This window comes from Drosophila miranda (assembly GCF_003369915.1).
Source record: "Drosophila miranda strain MSH22 chromosome Y unlocalized genomic scaffold, D.miranda_PacBio2.1 Contig_Y2_pilon, whole genome shotgun sequence".
In the NCBI taxonomy this organism is placed as follows: domain Eukaryota; kingdom Metazoa; phylum Arthropoda; class Insecta; order Diptera; family Drosophilidae; genus Drosophila; species Drosophila miranda.
Window position 1 is genome coordinate 19,059,688 of NW_022881614.1, and position 17,969 is coordinate 19,077,656.

The following is a 17,969-nucleotide window of genomic DNA, read 5'->3' on the forward strand; positions in this document are numbered from 1 at the left end:
TGCTAATTACACAAATTAGTTCATTAAAATTAATGATCATTTTTTGTAGTCATTAAACGTTTATTTACAGCATTTAAGCGTTTAATGTAGAAATCAAAAATCTGGCAGCGTTTTCCAGTACCAACAGATACAGCAATCATTCAGCTCTCGTCTCTCTTTCTCTTCGTGTGTATTCGGGTTTTTGTTGCTGCCCTGCTGCTGGCGTCGTTGTCGGGGAGGTTAAAATTGTTTAACAAATCAAATAGTGCAGTTAAATACAGTTTACAGACGTTTGGTCTCTGGCCATCCGATAGCGCATAGGTGGCCAGCTATCGATACTATATTCGATTGGTAAAACAACTATTTAAAAGATTGCCAAGTGAATGTTGTTAGAATCAAGTAGGCTGCAGGGAATGCCGAGATTTTGGGCCATAGTATGCCCCAACTTTTGTGTCCTGTCATTTAGCTGTGCATTCAGCTAAAGTTAGTTTTATCCAGAAGCCCGAGCTGTGAGCACAAATATTTTTGTTAATCGTCAAGAAAAAAATCTATTAAAATATTTTTCCAAAAGTTAAACACGCAACAAAATAAATTTGTGTTGTTTTTTTTGTGCCTGGACTTAAACTCAATTTTTTCTGTGACGTTTCACAGGCTTTTTTCTTGCTGAGCGTGCGCGTTGGCCTCAACAATGATTTCGCCAGATCATGAAGAGGTGAACCTGGTGCTGGATCACCAGGTGCGCAGGAACATCAAGAACATGTATCAGGCGAACCTGATGGATCTGCCGAACGGTCGCGAACGCTTCGTGTCCGACTGTAGCATGGACAATGATTCGCTGCCGCATGACCAGGAGTCGATGAATGCATTGGACACCCTGTCCGCCGATGGCATTGTGGAGGTGGAGGAGGATCACACCTCCGACCAGATGGTGGCGATGGACAGCAGTGAGCTACAGAACTACCACGAGATGATGGTGGAAACCGACCACGACCACCACATCGACATCAATGGATCGCTGCGCAAGCGTCGTGGCAACCTGCCGAAGCACTCGGTGAAGATACTGAAGCGCTGGCTCTACGAGCACCGCTACAATGCCTATCCCAGCGATGCCGAGAAGTTCACTCTGGCGCAGGAGGCCAGCCTGACGGTGCTGCAAGTATGCAACTGGTTCATCAATGCGCGCCGGCGCATTCTGCCCGAGATGATACGCCGCGAGGGCAACGACCCGCTGCACTTCACCATCTCGCGGCGCGGCAAGAAGGTCAGCCCCAACTCGTCCGCCAGCAGCTCGGGCATGCCGCAACAGGGTGCAACCCAGACGTCTGTGGCAGGCAGTCCTTCCTCCGAAGTGGTATGCAATCCATCCATGAATACCATACCCCATGGAGCAGAGTGGGACTCATATGTTTAATCTTTGCAGTTTGTTGGCGCCACAGAGGAAGTAGATAATGCTGCCGACGCCCACCAGGGAATCGCCAATGTCCTCACAAACTTCGACCAATACGTGCGAACGCCGAACGGCCAGATGGTCAAAATGGAGCCGGAGTACGACGAGAGCGTTGTCTACAGGTACTGCCGCAGAGCACATAGTGCAGCCGTAGTCTATTCGATCCTTCAACTTTGATCCCTCCCCCACCTACTCCCCCAAGTTGGCAGCAGGCCGTTGCAAACAATCCAATGGGCTTCCAGAGTCTCCACTCGTCACTGCAAGCAACCATTATAGATAAGATCCAGGTCTTTCAGATGCGGAAGGCTGCCGCGCTGGCCGCCAGCTCAACAAATGTCGCCACCAGTCCCACCGGTGCCATAAAGCCGTTTACCAGCACATTTCGGCAGATGCCGGCAAAGTTTGAGGAGGACAAAAAGCCAGGTCCGATCAGGCGCGGACGTAAGCGCTCGGAGGTGGCTAACAAAACGCTTCAATCCGAGCAAAAAGCAGCCCAAGACACTGATCAGAAACAAAAGGATGCGAAACATGTAAAACCGGCCAAAAGAAGCAAAAAGAATGCCCCTAGGTACAGCGGGGCAGTTGCAAAGCACATTGGTGGACTCCTTATCTTAAGCCTGACACTTGGGTACCAATGTGGCTAAACACTCCCTTCTCATCCACAGATCCGAGGGCGAGGAGAGCGCTCAGGGATACGAGTCGTGCGAGCAGAACAGCGAGCGAGAAGTGCGCTTCGAGACCTCCGACGACTGGCAGTCCGTGATGAAGTAAGTAGGGCCTCCACTTTTGAGTGTTCGCTTGTACTTTCATGTTCTTTCGTTTCTCGGTGCAGAACCGCTTTCACCACGGAAGAGGTTGCTACGAGTAGCGCCGCAGCCATTAAGGAAACTACTGCCAACAGCCAAGAGGCGGCCAACTGTAACATCTCCAAGACCGCAGATCCGATCATAAAGCGTGAGCGTAAGTTTCAGCATTCATTATAGCCCGATTGTGAACCAAAGTAAACGGCTTGGAAACATTTTCAGCCAAGCCAAAGGTCGTGGTCACCAGGAACGACCTACTTCATCACCTCGGAGCCCCGGCCACAGTAAAGGCCACAAGCAGCTCCAATCAAATGGAGAGGTCCTCAGAGGAGGTATACACCAACAACGAGGGCGGCAGCAGTCAGACCCAGTCCACACCGCCACCACAGAGTAAGATCAGAGGAAATGCATGCTTATATATATATATATATATATATATATATATACTTACTGCTCCGATTTCCCTTGCAGATCTAAGTCGAGAGAAGCGTGACAAGTACAAGTGCCTCTATTATCTAGTGGAGACAGCTATGGCAGTGCGTCACAACGATCCCGGACAAGAGGAGGGCTTTGCTTATCTGCGCAATTAAATCCCCTCCACACCACACGCAACACAACACCCGAACAATGTGGTGCTGTAAATACACGTTATATTATTTTGTTAGTATTCATATTTAATGCATTTCCTGCAACCAAATTGGCAAAGCTAATCATTAGCATAGCTCAAGAATCATGTAAATGGAATAGGATACACACACAAATGGTACACATCATTAGATAAATTTTAGATCGCAACGCAATTAAGTGAATATCAGTGCATAAAAGGAAACAATGAGAACACTGAAGAATCTAACCAAGCACTTGCTTAACTACTATAATTATGTGTAATATGGATTTCTGTTTAGTTTTTATACCCGATACTCAAAATGAGTATTGGGGTATATTAGATTTGTGGTAAAAGTGGATGTGTGTAACGTCCAGAAGGAATCGTTTCCGACCCCATAAAGTATATATATTCTTGATCAGCATCAATAGCCGAGTCGATTGAGCCATGTCTGTCTGTCCGTCTGTCCGTCCCCTTCAGCGCCTAGTGCTCAAAGACTATAAGAGCTAGAGTAACGATGTTTTGGATCCAGACTTCTGTGATATGTCACTGCTACAAAAATATTTCAAAACTTCGCCCCGCCAACTTCCGCTCCCACAAAGGACGAAAATCTGTGGCATCCACATTTTTAAAGATACGATAAAACCAAAAACGCCGAATCGTAGAGGAAGACTATATGTTTTAGAATGTAAGATCTCAACCAGATCGTATAATTATTATAGCCAGAATCAAGAAAACAATTTCATTCTTTCTCGCTCTGTCTCTCTCTAGCACACAGGTTTCATGGTCGGTTTTGCCAATTGCAAAATATGAGTTCAAGGATCTCAGAACCTATAAGAGCCAGAGCAACCAAATTTGGTATCCACACTCCTGTGATATCGGACCTTGACCGTTTCGTGTCCAAATTTCGCCACACCCCCTTCCGCCCCCGCAAAGGACGAAAATCTGGGGCATCCACAAATCTCAGAGACTATTAAGGCTAGAGTAACCAAATTTGGTATCCGCACTTCTGTTAGATCTCACTATAAAACGTATATCTCAGAATTTCGCCCCACCCCCTTCCGCCCCCACAAACGACGAAATTCTGTTGCATCCACAATATTGCAGATTCGAGAAAACTAAAAACGCAGAATCATAGATAACGACCATATCTATCAGATTGCTGAATCTGGACCAGATCAGATAATTTTTATAGCCAAAAGGAACAAATCAATTTGCAGTGGCTACGCAGCGCCAACGTCACGCTCAGACTGATTTTCTGTCTCTCTCGCACGCACTCTTTGTCGTGTCGTTTAATATTAGCAGCGTCTGCCGGAGGAGAGCCATACTGACTTAGTATCGGGTATAACTGTAGAGTTGCGGTGTCCGCAGCATTTCACAACGTTCCCCCTCGTTATAAATACGTTTATGATAGTTACGTTACAATAATTTCCAAATAAAAACCAAACCGAAGCCGCCTACAGTGGTGCCATACAAATGAATGTATTTAAATCACGCGGTCTCCCTAAAAGTATTTTTAGTATTTTATTTTCTCTTTGCTAAACTACTGCAGTATTTTGCGGCTTTCCCCATACGGTCAGACGCGTATTTTGTTTTTTGTTTTTTTTGCAAATAAAAAAATGCCCCAAGCGATTTTTAATTGTTTAACAACGCAAGCCCCAACGTGTGCGGGACGTGCAATAAATACTATATATTTAATGATATAGTGACCTCCAAGTGAAAGGCTTTAACCTATAAGCTATAACCAATACGAAATAAGAGTTACGTCCGAAGCAACTCACAACGTTCCCCCTCGTTTTTTATAATATTCTTTGCTTATTTCTAAACCTATCTACATTTGTTTTTTATTCAATAAAACAAACTTAATAGTGTAAACTTTTAATAGCACGGTTTTATTATATGTTCTTCTTTCTTGATCGGCGTATTCGAATCAATGTGTGTTGGCATATCGATACTTGTCCTCGACAAGTATATCGAGTACATTGGTATTTCTTATAATACTATCGATGAGTAAATCTTAAACTAATATTCAAATCTTATAAACTAATATTCATATCTTACATTCGGGCAACCTGACTACAGATCGCCCACGATCTACACACTAAGGCATACAGTTGGTTAAACATTTCTTATTCGGTATTGTCTTACTTAACATACTATTTCATCGATTAACAACATGAGACCATGGTTTTATCCTTACACTCTACCCAGGGCTTAAGCCTTGTTGGTTTTAATATACTTCGGAATGGCATTTGCGTCAACTGACAGTCCTCAATGTCGACAACCTCATAACGATCATTATCCAATACTCTATTGATCCTGTACGGTCCTCGATACTTTGGTGCGAACTTCTTATTGATCCCCGGTGTTGTGTCCACATGCCGGACTGCTACATAGTCACCAGGTTCATACTTTAATGGGGCTCTATGTTTATGGGCATACATCTTCTCATTTCTTTTCTGCGACAACCGTATGTTCTCACTTGCTATTTCTCTTATAGTTTCCAACTCTCTAAGTTCTGACGCTAACTTCTCCTCTAGGTATTCGGTTAATTCATCTACAACGGGTCCTTTCTGGGGTATTCCAAATAACAATGTGCTAGGTGTCTTTTTCGTACTGCTGTTAACGGAGTTATTAATGGCGTGCTCTACCTTGCTCATCAACCTATACCAATCGGCTTGCTCAAGGGGCTCTGACAGTTTTCCTAACATAGGAGTAAGAACACGATTCACCCGCTCCACTTGGCCATTCGCCTGCGGTGCACCTGTAGCTACCTTAATGTGCTCTATCCCTCTCTCCTGCAGAAAACTAGAGAACTCTAACGAGGTGAAACAGGTCCCACGATCTGATATTATCCTAGTAGGGCGACTATAGAAATCAAAATATTTACTTAAGGCATCCTTCGCTTCCCGCGTGCTGGTACTATTAACCGGGAACAATTTGACAAACTTAGTGAATGCATCTATTACCACAAGGAGGTGTTTTCGCTTAGATCTAATACTCGGCAACGGACCCAAATGATCAACATGTAGGGTATGAAAAGGAACACACGACTTTGGGATACTATGGAGCGTTCTGTTATGGATTGTTTTAGGCATCGAGTGTAGTATACACGGTAGACAGTTTCTGATGAACCTTGCCACTTTACTTCTCATTGACGGAAACCAGTAGGTCCTCAAAAGGTCACTCACGCACTTCTCTGCGGCCAGATGTCCTAGTTTTTCGTGTGACCGCCTTATCAACTGCTCTTCCATACACATTGGTACATAGAAACATAGTTTGTTTTCACAACTCCTCTTGTAAACAATACCATCTATCATTTCAAAATCTACTTCAATTCCATCCTCTAGCATTTTTCGAATCCTAACTACTTCCTTGCCTCGCATCTGTTCTGTTTGCAATATCAAATCAACATCTTCTGGCGTTGCACCTACTACCCCAACTATCAATGATTTTAGTAATCTTTCCTCCTGAAACTCTAACTTGTCCCTCTCTACTGTATTCTCAACACATTTTTTCTCTTTATCTGAATTCCTATTACTAATGTACTTTACTCCCCCCACCACATCGTTAACGCTTCTTCTACATTGGCTCAAATCTCTAATTTCAATCTTCGATCCATCCTCTTCCCTATATTCACTATTCTCTATGTTATCTCTACAATCACTACCAAGGTTCTCTCTATCATCAGACTTCCACCTATTTCCCAATCTACTTCCTACTGCACTTGATTCTCCACACTCAATCGCAGGGTTCTGTACGGTACTACTACGCTCTCTACTGATATTTAATTCTCTACACTTAATCACAGGGTTCACTACGGTACCTCTATGCTCACTACCAGGGTTGTCTCTACTTACACTATTCCTTGTATATTGCTTTCTACTCTCATCTTTTTCTAAATTAGACTTTTCTAAACCGTATTTGACTCTATAACCATCCTCTAACATATTCGTCACTTGATCTTGTCTGCTCAGCGCATCAACGTGCGCCATACTGGCTCCAGGTCTGTGCATAATGGAGTAATCATAGTTCTCTAACTCTAGGGACCACCGTGCTATCTTAGGACTAATTGACTTTCTGGTTAACGTCTGTACTAACGAATTACAATCCGTGATTATTTTGAAGGACCTATGCTCCAAATATGCTCTAAAACGCCTCAATGCATAAATTATAGCCAATGTCTCTAGTTCGAAACTATGATAACGTGATTCTCTTTCTGTTGTTTTGCCGGAATAATAGGACACAGGGTGCATCTTCCCATCATCTTGTCTTTGCATCAGTATTGCGCCATAACCGTATGAACTTGCGTCTGTATGTAATTCCGTTTCTCTATTTGGGCTAAAAATGGCTAATACCGGAGGATTTGCCAACGCATTCTTAAGAGTTTCAAACGTCTTCACCTGTTCTCTATTCATGGGAAACGGACCACCTTCTTTTAACAACTGCACCAAGGGCTTAGCTGTCGTCGCAAATGACAACATGAAACGTCGAAAATACGAAAAGAATCCCAAGCATGAGTGCAGTGCTTTTACATTTTGAGGGACTGGGTATTTTTTCAAGGCCTCAATATGGGAATCACTAGGAACTATTCCGTTTTGATTAACTTTATACCCCAGGAAATCGATGTTTCGATTGACAAACCTACACTTTTTTAGATTTATCTCTAAATTTTGCTCGCTAAACCGAATGCATAGTCTTTTTAATATATCCATGTGCTCTTCAACTGTTTTAGTCGCTACTAATTTATCATCCATGTACACTACAATGCTTTTGTTCCTAATAAAGTCTCTCAAGAGCTCCGAAATAAATCTCTGAAAAATAGCGGATCCATTTTTTAACCCAAAGGGCATTCTCAAGTACTCATACTGTCCTTGCGGTGTCACAAACGATGTATACGGAACTGATTTTTCTTCTACGCCTATTTGATGATACCCACTTTTCAAATCTATAATGGAAAAACAGCACTTGTTTTCTAAAAACTCAAGACAGTCCTCAATAAGGGGCAATGGGAAATTATCTTTAACAATTCGTTTGTTCAGAGCACGGTAATCGACACACATTCGAAGTTCTCCTGATTTTTTTTTTTACTAGGACCAACGGGGAAGCATAAGGAGACTCACTATGACGGATTACTTTCTTTTCTAACAGATCATCTACTATTTCAGCTACTTTCTCTCTCTCATGGTAGGATAAACGACGCGGAGTACAATGAAATGGTGTTGTTTCTGTTACACGAATCTGCATCTGATACTTTGGTGGTGCTTTAAAGTCAAATTCTTTGTGTAAATAGTATGTCTTAATAACTTCCCTACACTTTTCTGCAAGAGTGGGGCCAAATTCGAAACCTACGTTAATATGTTCCTCTTCATCAATCTCTACCGCCGCACAAAAGTTACTGAACTCGTCGCCTTGATTCATATTCTCGATGGCCATTTTGTCATTCCTTGAGTTTTCTTGTGTCTGATTTTTAAATGGATTAGAACGTTTGATTAGCTCGCTTCTTTCTGATTGATTACCATCTAACTTATCATATAGTCTTATGTTAATATTATTTTTACGTTCGGTGAATAAAGACGCGCAGGTTAAACTAATAGCTTTTTGCTTTAACGAGCTTAATGGTGTGTGTTGCTTCGCATTGATATTTTTCTTATGAACTAATTTTACTTCAATAACTTTAAGGGCATCGCGTCCCAACAATACCGGCAAAGGCAGCATGTTATCATCTACGATGTTTAATAAAACGATATATTTCTTTGTGTAAAATTCAATATGGCACTTAAATTTCCCCATATGGAAATTGGTTGTCCTCCTAGTCCATAGTATTTCCTAACTTCATTATAGGCTTCAACTATAGCCGACTTCGGTATCAAAGACTTATGAATAAAACTTACAGGGCTACCTGTATCAAATAGACTAAAAATACTGACGCCTCTTTGTTCACCAAACGGAAGTCATAAAGTGATTAACTGGACAGCCGCTAAATCGTCGTTGTTTTTTTCTCCTGGTCGCTCCTCATCTTGAACTGCAGCTACCCTAGTGGCCATCTTTCGTTTCGGGCACTGCGAATATAGGTGGCTGGTACTCCAACAGTTAAAACATGCCCCATCCGGTCTCTTTGGCTGACTGCATTCCTTCATAACGTGCCCAAATTGCCGACAGTTGTAGCAACGCATTGCGCCACCACCTTGCTGCTGCCCAACTGCCATACTCACATTTAGTTTTCCCTTTGTCATACCTTCGCTACGAATTGCTACGACGCCAGGAGCTCTTCTGACCTTATCATAGGTGACCATCTTGTCACGCAACTCGCTGAGTGTGCTGCAATATAGCATTGATGCTGCCATGCCCGTCTTGTCCTGCAGTCCCTCTACGATGAATTTGACCACATCGCTCGTGGCCATGTCTGCTTGCGACGCTATGCTGCACATTGCGACGAAATATTGCAATGCGCTTTCATTATTTGCAATTTTCCGTGCCTCCAGTCGCTTTCCAATGTCCCACGCTGTCACTTTCTGCTCAAAGACGTTGAGCAATTCTGCTCGCATCAATTGCCAAGTCAAAGGCGCCACATGGTCGATGTACGCCTTCGCCGATCCGCCTAGCAGCCGCTTCGCTAATATCCAGCATTTGGACTCGGATACACCATGGAAATTCATAATGTCCTCAAAGTTACTTATCCAACTGGTTACAGCCTGGTCGTCATCTCCAGAAAATGGACGCATCAACGCCTCAATGTGTGTCAAGTCGATGCAATCTCTCGGCGTTTCCAACTCCATAGCCTCTTTCTCCGTTTTCAATATGCTTAATTTGAGATCAGCTAAGCGCTTGCGAGAAACGTACAATTGTTCGAACTGCTGCAAACGGCGCGATTCTTCTTCGTATTCATCTGATCGCATGGTCAATTTCGAACAAGCGTTGTCTTGTCGCGGCATGAATGCTTCTCGAGCCTTCTGAACATTTTCACCATATTCTTCTGGCGCCGCTTTTACTGCGTGTTGTGCACTACGGTTGTCTCTATCTATCTCGCGCTCAACCGGGACTGCAAAAATGTCTGCCTGCATAGTCTCGGCTGCGCTTGGCGCCGTATTTCCTAGCTCATGCGTGTCTTCCATGATTTTTTTCACTGCTGTACGTAATTGGTGTATGTTGGCATCTTGATCAAAATATACGTTATGTCGCTACGCAATATGTCGCTAAGTTCACTTTTGGTTTTCGCTCTTATGTCTGCATTGTTCATCGCAGAGTTTTTTTTTTTTTTTTTTTGGGAAACCCCCCCCCTCATATGTAAACTTTTAATAGCACGGTTTTATTATATGTTCTTCTTTCTTGATCGGCGTATTCGAATCAATGTGTGTTGGCATATCGATACTTGTCGAGGACAAGTACCGATATATCGAGTACATTGGTATTTCTTATAATACTATCGATGAGTAAATCTTAAACTAATATTCAAATCTTATAAACTAATATTCATATCTTACAATAGGAAAAAAAAATCATTAAAAAAAACATAAGACAAATTTGACACCTCAAAAGTCTGCGTACACTCTAACAATTCTGCGTACACAACTAAAATTCTAAGTTGTTAATATTTTGTGGGATTTTAATATCGTTTTAAAACATCTGCCAGACGTCTAGGCGTTGAGTCAACCAGATTCCTGGTGTCCTCGGCAGTTATTTTGCCCCATTCCTCCAGGATAACTTCCTTCAACATGTTTTTAGAGCTTATGGTGTGCTTACGAATCCTGCGATCGAATTAATCCCATAGATGTTCTATGGGATTCAGGTCGGCGGACTAAGGAGGCGATCGAAGCTCATTTTGTACATTGTAAAGCAAACAGAGCTTAACATTGTGGGCAGTATGCGTCGGATCATTATCCTGTTGGCAGCAAAAGTCGTCTTCAAGCTGTAATTTTTGGGCACTCTGCTGAAGGATTTATTTCAAAATTTGAATATAGGCTTCTCCAAAGTTGTATCTGAAGAAACTGTCCGACGCACTTGGAAAAAGGCGGGGTATCATGGCCGAGATGCTCGCAGGAAGCCATATGTATCTGGGGTCAATAGGAAAAAGCGTATGGATTTCGCCAATGAGCACATTTCCAAAGTTCCCAGCTTCTGGAAAAGGGTCATTTGTCAGATGAGAGCAAGGGCATAAAAGACAAGACAATTTTTTGGAGGAAAAGCGGAACAGCCAGGGACAAAGAACATTTACTTCCGACTGTAAAACATGGAAGTGGTGGTGTAATGGTGTGGGGTTGTAAGGCGGCCAATGGTGTTGGAAATCTCGTTTTTAGAGAATCCACAATGGACCACAAACCATATATTCAAATTCTGAAATAAATCCCACTTCCGCCCCCACAAAAGGCGAAAATCTGTGGCATCCACAATTTCGACGATACGAGAAAACTAAAAACGCAGAATCGTAGAAGATGACTATATCTTCTAGAGTGCAAAATCTGAACCAGATCGTATAATTATTATAACCAGCATCAAGAAAACAATTTCATTTTTTCTCGCCCTGTCTCTCTCTAACACACACGTAGCATAGGCGGCTTTGCTTAGAGTAAAACATTAGCGCCTAGATCTCAGAGACTACAAAAGCTAGAGCAACCAAATTTGGTTCCTACTCCACACTCCTAATATATCGGACCGAGACGAGTTTGTTGCAAAATTTCGCCACACCCCCTTCCGCCCCCGCAAAGGATGAAAATCTGGGGATATTCACAAATCTCAGAGACTATTAAGGCTAGAGTAACCAAATTTGGTATCCGCACTCCTGTTAGATCTCACTATAAAACGTATATCTCAAAATTTCGCCCCACCCCCTTCCGCCCCCACAAAGGACGAAAATCTGTTGCATCCACAATATTGAGGATACGAGAAAACTAAAAACGCAGAATCATAGATAATGATCATATATATCAGATTGCTGAATCTGGATATGATCAGATCATTTTTATAGCCAAAAGGAACAAATCAATTTGCACTGGCTACGCAGCACCCGACGTCACGCTCAGACTGATTTTCTGTCTCTCTCGCACGCACTCCTTGTCGTGTCGTTTAATATTAGCGGCGTCTGCCGGAGGAGAGCCATACTGACTTAGTATCGGGTATAACTGTAGAGTTGCGGTGTCCGCAGCAACTCACAACGTTCCCCCTCGTTGGTTATTTAATTTATGGCTTATCAGCAAAATGCTTGAAAGTCAACAAAATGGCTGTTGAAGCCAATAACGAACGATACTCTTATCGTTGAAGCTGTTTTAAGGAATACCGATCTAATATCCACTAAAACAAAAGTCGCAACAAATTTGAGACATTTTCTTTGTAATTTTGTTCATCTGTGAAGCTATTTCCAAGGAATTCGTTACCTGAGACCCTTAAAAACCAGTTCTAAGTAATTTTAAGCTAGGTTTAAGCTTTTGCAGACCTGAATTCCGATATATGTACGTCTGTTTCAAATGAGTATAAGAATCAATTTCAAACCATTTTCCATCTGGTTTTTAGTTTTGGTTTGTTATCCACATTGGCCTGTTAGAGCATTACCATCGTCGGCGATTGTCTTGCTCCTAGGTCCTATTTGTATCCCAATTATTAGGTCATACCAATTGCCAAATGGAGTCTATTTTTAAGCACGTGCCACAGCCTCCCAGCTAGTATAATGAAGATGCTCATAATGATGCTGCTGTGGATGATTCCACTGATGACGATGATGACACACTCCTACAATAAGTAGTTCGAGTGCTTTTGGCAGGGGACACAACAACATTTTAAGCGACAATTTGCAGTAATTATAAATATGAGAGAGGAAGACCAATTGTGGTGGCATGTGCTTGTGTTCACACCAACGACGCCGACGACGACAACGACACCTGCCCCCAATCCAAGTCGGCCGCCGCCGCCTAGTCCCCCCTGTGTGCACGTGTGTCCCTCTCTCTCTGTCTATGGTTTTATTAATAAATCGAAGCAGGCGGCCGAGAGCTGTTCAGCCAAGGGTCAAACGGCGCTGCGCAGTTTGCGGCATTCCCCACTCAGGCAGCAACCCACTCGGGCAGGCACCCAGCCACCCCCCAACCCAACCCCATGCTCCATGTTCCCATGCCCATGCCCATGCCATCATTTTGTTCTGTTCGGTTCGGTTCAGGTCTCATTTTCAGTTGCCTTCTATTCAGCTCTCGTGCGCTCTATTTTGTTTGGCCCCTGCACACATGCACATTATCTGGCGTCTGACACTCTCTTTTTCTGACTTTTTTGATACTCCCTAGCAGCTGGGTATTGTGGTCTTGGAAAGTTGTTTGACACTGCAGTTTCCCTCTTCCTATACAGGATGGATCTGTCTTGGGAACGAAGGAAGCCATTTATCATAGACATTTCATAGAAAATTTATATTAAATTATGATTAAACAAACGTTTTTCTAGGGTATATCTAAAGCTTCTACGCCAATGGATAGACCTCTATCTGCTTTGTGGTGCGGCTGCGGCTGCCACTCTGCTGTTGCTGCTGCCGCTGCTGCTGCTGCTGCGACTGCTGCAGCTGTGCCACAACTTGTTGTGCCACTAACGTAACGCATCACATTCAGTTTGCAATATCAACAAAGAGCGCGCCTTCACCCGGCTAAATCGCAGTGCCAACCGCAAGGAAATCTCTTTGGCATGGCCATAAATAATACAAAATTTTGTTTTTTGGGTTTATTGCCTCCACATCTTATGTGAAAATATACCAATTTTGAATACTGAAATGCTGCTGACACGACGGTATGTGGCTGGAGTGGTGCTAAACGAAATCATGACGGAAGTGAAATAAAACGAATGAAAACAAAAATCACTGGAGGATTATAAATATTTCATTGGGGTCAAGTCAAGTCGGATTTGATATGGGGAGTGCCTTAAATATCACTTGCAAAAAGTCGCTCGTAGGCTTTTCCATCGATCCATGTATAATTACATTCCATTCCACAATTCCTGTCCTCTCCCCGAACATCCCCCTTTGGCATTTCAAGGTTGCATTCCTCCCAGTGGAAATTGTGGAAAATGATGAGTGCCTCTAACAAGTTTCTTGTTACCCTTTCAATGCGGCACTATGGCAAGAGCAAATGAAGAGCAGAACAAGAACAAACAGAGAACCGGGAGAAGGCTTCTTATCTCCAACCATCGCTTGACCACGGAGAACAACAAAACACCACACGCGGCTGCCAATGCGATTTGTTTTTGATACCCTTTCGAGCGATTCGGGGTATTGCGACTGTGACTACACCTAAAAATATAGAAGTGTGTATAAGAAAATGTTGCAATCGAATCGATTGCTCGAAAGAATTACATACGAATATCCACCCGAAGTATGAATAATCAAAGTTTGTATCTGGCCCAACTCATATCATGCATAGCATATGTGAGGGTGTCCTATCAGTCATTGCGGTTTCCCCATCACTGAATTCTCTTCTCTTCCTTGCCTGCTGTTTCTCTGCCATCCTTAATGCAAATGATCCAGACAGAGACGGGGAGACACAAAGGCCGCAGTCTGTCCCGTTAGCCCGTAGCTAAGTGCACAGTGACCGGTGGAATTAGCGGGGGGGAGAGAGAGTGAGATAGAGATGGCGGGTATTGTCTGTTCTGTTCTTTTGCCCGCTTGTCAGTCGCCGTCTTTGACGATTTGTTTGCGTCATTCATCGCCCCGCTTGCGATTTTTTATACCCGATACTCAAAATGAGTATTGGGGTATATTAGATTTGTGGTAAAAGTGGATGTGTGTAACGTCCAGAAGGAATCGTTTCCGACCATATAAAGTATATATATTCTTGAGCAGCATCAATAGCCGAGTCGATTGAGCCATGTCTGTCTGTCCGTCTGTCCGTCCGTCCGTCTGTCCGTCTGTCCGTCCCCTTCAGCGCCTAGTGCTCAAAGACTATAACAGCTAGAGCAACGATTTTTTGTATCCAGACTTCTGTGATATGTCACTGCTACAAAAATATTTCAAAACTTCGCCCCGCCCACTTCCGCCCCCACAAAGGACGAAAATCTGTGGCATCCACATTTTTAAAGATACGATAAAACCAAAAACGCAGAATCGTAGAGGATGACTATATGTTTTAGAATGTAAGATCTCAACCAGATCGTATAATTATTATAGCCAGAATCAAGAAAAAAATTTCATTCTTTCTCGCTCTGTCTCTCTCTAGCACACAGGTTTCATGGTCGGTTTTGCCAATTGCAAAATATGAGTTCAAGGATCTCAGAACCTATAAGAGCCAGAGCAACCAAATTTGGTATCCACACTCCTGTGATATCGGACCTTGACCGTTTCGTGTCCAAATTTCGCCACACCCCCTTCCGCCGCCGCAAAGGACGAAAATCTGGGGCATCCACAAATCTCAGAGACTATTAAGGCTAGAGTAACCAAATTTGGTATCCGCACTTCTGTTAGATCTCACTATAAAACGTATATCTCAAAATTTCGCCCCACCCCCTTCCGCCCACACAAAGGACGAAAATCGGTTGCATCCACAATATTGCACATTCCAGAAATGTATAGAATCATAGATAACTACCATATCTATCAGATTGCTGAATCTGGACCAGATCAGATAATTTTTATAGCCAAAAGGAACAAATCAATTTGCACTGGCTACGCAGCGCCTGACGTCACGCTCAGACTGATTTTCTGTCTCTCTCGCACGCACTCTTTGTCGTGTCGTTTAATATTAGCAGCGTCTGCCGGAGGAGAGCCATACTGACTTAGTATCGGGTATAATTGTAGAGTTGCGGTGTCCGCAGCAACTCACAACGTTCCCCCTCGTTTTGTATCGGTTTCGTTTTCATTTCGCTCTCTACTCTTTCGGTAGAGGGGAAGGGGGAGTGAGATGGGTGTATAATACAAAATCAATTGGATTGCGTTTGACGGAGCAAAATACAAAACATAATATTATAGTAATCGTACTTATTAGGGTTAAGGCTGCCGAATGGGAACTGTTGCACCTTCATTGGGGGTTTTATTTTTATTTTTTTGCTTTTTATACCCGATACTCAAAATGTAAAAGTGGATGTGTGTAACGTCCAGAAGGAATCGTTTCCGACCCCATAAAGTATATATATTCTTGATCAGCATCAATAGCCGAGTCGATTGAGCCCTGTCTGTCTGTCCGTCCGTCCGTCTGTCCGTGTGTCCGTCCCCTTCAGCGCCTAGTGCTCAAAGACTATAAGAGCTAGAGCAACGATGTTTTGGATCCAGACTTCTGTGATATGTCACTGCTACAAAAATATTTCAAAACTTCGCCCCGCCCACTTCCGCCCCCACAAAGAACGAAAATCTGTGGCATCCACAATTTTAAAGATGTGAGAAAACCAAAAACGTAGAATTGTAGAGAATGACCATATCTTTAAGACTGCGGAATCTGAATTGGATCGTATTATTTTTATAGCCAGCATCAAGAAAACAATTTCATTTTTTCTCGCCCTGTCTCTCTCTAACACACACGTAGCATAGGCGGCTTTGCTTAGAGTAAAACATTAGCGCCTAGATCTCAGAGACTACAAAAGCTAGAGCAACCAAATTTGGTATCCACACTCCTAATATATCGGACCGAGACGAGTTTGTTTCAAAATTTCGCCACACCCCCTTCCGCCCCCGCAAAGGACGAAAATCTGGGGATATTAAAAAATCTCAGAGACTATTAAGGCTAGAGTAACCAAATTTGGTATCCGCACTCCTGTTAGATCTTACTATAAAACGTGTATCTCAAAATTTTGCCCCACCCCCTTCCGCCCACACAAAGGACGAAAATCTGTTGCATCCACAATATTGCACATTCGAGAAAACTAAAAACGCAGAATCATAGATAATGACCATATCTATCAGATTGCTGAATCTGGATCAGATCAGATCATTTTTATAGCCAATAAGAACAAATCAATTTGCAGTGGCTACGCAGCGCCCGACGTCACGCTCAGACTGATTTTCTGTCTCTCTCGCGCGCACTCTTTGTCGTGTCGTTTAATATTAGCGGCGTCTGCCGGAGGAGAGCCATACTGACTTAGTATCGGGTATAACCGTAGAGTTGCGGTGTCCGCAGCAACTCACAACGTTCCCCCTCGTTTTTTTTTGAGCCGTGAAACTGAAAAGCACTTGCATCGCTCCATAAAATTTTTTTCCAAAATTAAAATTATTTGCCGATCAATTTTTTGGCTAACTCAAGGCGCTTTAACTTATTGCGCTGTGTTATTTGCAGTATAGCTCTAGTAATATATGTTCCAAAATCAGTTTCTTTAAGACGTCTACGTATTGTCCGTTCGCTGACATCAAAATTTCCTGTTTCCTTCAAGTCATTGGCAACCGATCGAGGAGTTTTTAAGACATCCTGCTTAAATTGCCGCAAACTAAAAGTGTCTACCTTGGCAGTTATCTTTCCTGGTCTGCCAAAACGTGTAGCGTTTTTTGCAGTGTTGATTTTTATACCCGATACTCAAAATGAGTATTGGGGTATATTAGATTTGTGGTAAAAGTGGATGTGTGTAACGTCCAGAAGGAATCGTTTCCGACCCCATAAAGTATATATATTCTTGAGCAGCAGCAATAGCCGAGTCGATTGAGCCATGTCTGTCTGTCCGTCTGTCCGTCTGTCCGTCCGTCCGTCTGTCCGTCTGTCCGTCCCCTTTAGCGCCTAGTGCTCAAAGACTATAAGAGCTAGAGCAACGATGTTTTGTATCCAGACTTCTGTGATATGTCACTGCTACAAAAATATTTCAAAACTTCGCCCCGCCCACTTCCGCCCCCACAAAGGACGAAAATCTGTGGCATCCACATTTTTAAAGATACGATAAAACCAAAAACGCAGAATCGTAGAGGATGACGATATGTTTTAGAATGATCAACCAGATCGTATAATTATTATAGCCAGAATCAAGAAAACAATTTCATTCTTTCTCGCTCTGTCTCTCTCTAACACACAGGTTTCATGGTCGGTTTTGCCAATTGCAAAATATGAGTTCAAGGATCTCAGAACCTATAAGAGCCAGAGCAACCAAATTTGGTATCCACACTCCTGTGATATCGGACCTTGACCGTTTTGTGTCCAAATTTCGCCACACCCCCTTCCGCCCCCGCAAAGGACGAAAATCTGGGGCATCCACAAATCTCAGAGAC

At 43.0% G+C, this 17,969-nt stretch overlaps 2 protein-coding genes across 5 annotated transcripts in view; both read left to right on the plus strand.

Moving 5' to 3' along the window:
* The first annotated feature begins 53 nt into the window (after window positions 1-53).
* Window positions 54-3,107, plus strand: LOC108159232. Of its 4 annotated transcripts, none has more exons than XM_033397237.1 (8): window positions 54-330; window positions 631-1,330; window positions 1,400-1,548; window positions 1,629-1,994; window positions 2,092-2,193; window positions 2,259-2,386; window positions 2,452-2,619; window positions 2,701-3,107. In XM_033397237.1, exons 2-8 carry the CDS (start codon window positions 668-670, stop codon window positions 2,817-2,819), a joined length of 1,695 nt encoding a protein of 564 aa, XP_033253128.1. In that variant the 5' UTR covers window positions 54-330; window positions 631-667; the 3' UTR covers window positions 2,820-3,107. The 4 variants fall into 4 exon arrangements, with proteins under 4 accessions (XP_033253128.1, XP_017147828.2, XP_033253127.1 ...); XM_017292339.2 differs by lacking the exon at window positions 54-330 and adding an exon at window positions 369-488; XM_033397236.1 differs by lacking the exon at window positions 54-330 and having other exon boundaries at window positions 522-1,330.
* Window positions 3,108-13,394: 10,287 nt separating this feature from the next.
* Window positions 13,395-17,969, plus strand: part of LOC117185865 (probable beta-hexosaminidase fdl) — a 28,026-nt gene continuing 23,451 nt past the window's right edge. Inside the window, exon 1 of the mRNA XM_033398088.1 lies at window positions 13,395-13,588. Coding sequence (XP_033253979.1) covers window positions 13,572-13,588 — 17 coding nt within the window. The 5' untranslated portion in view covers window positions 13,395-13,571. The remainder of the gene's footprint in view (window positions 13,589-17,969) is intronic.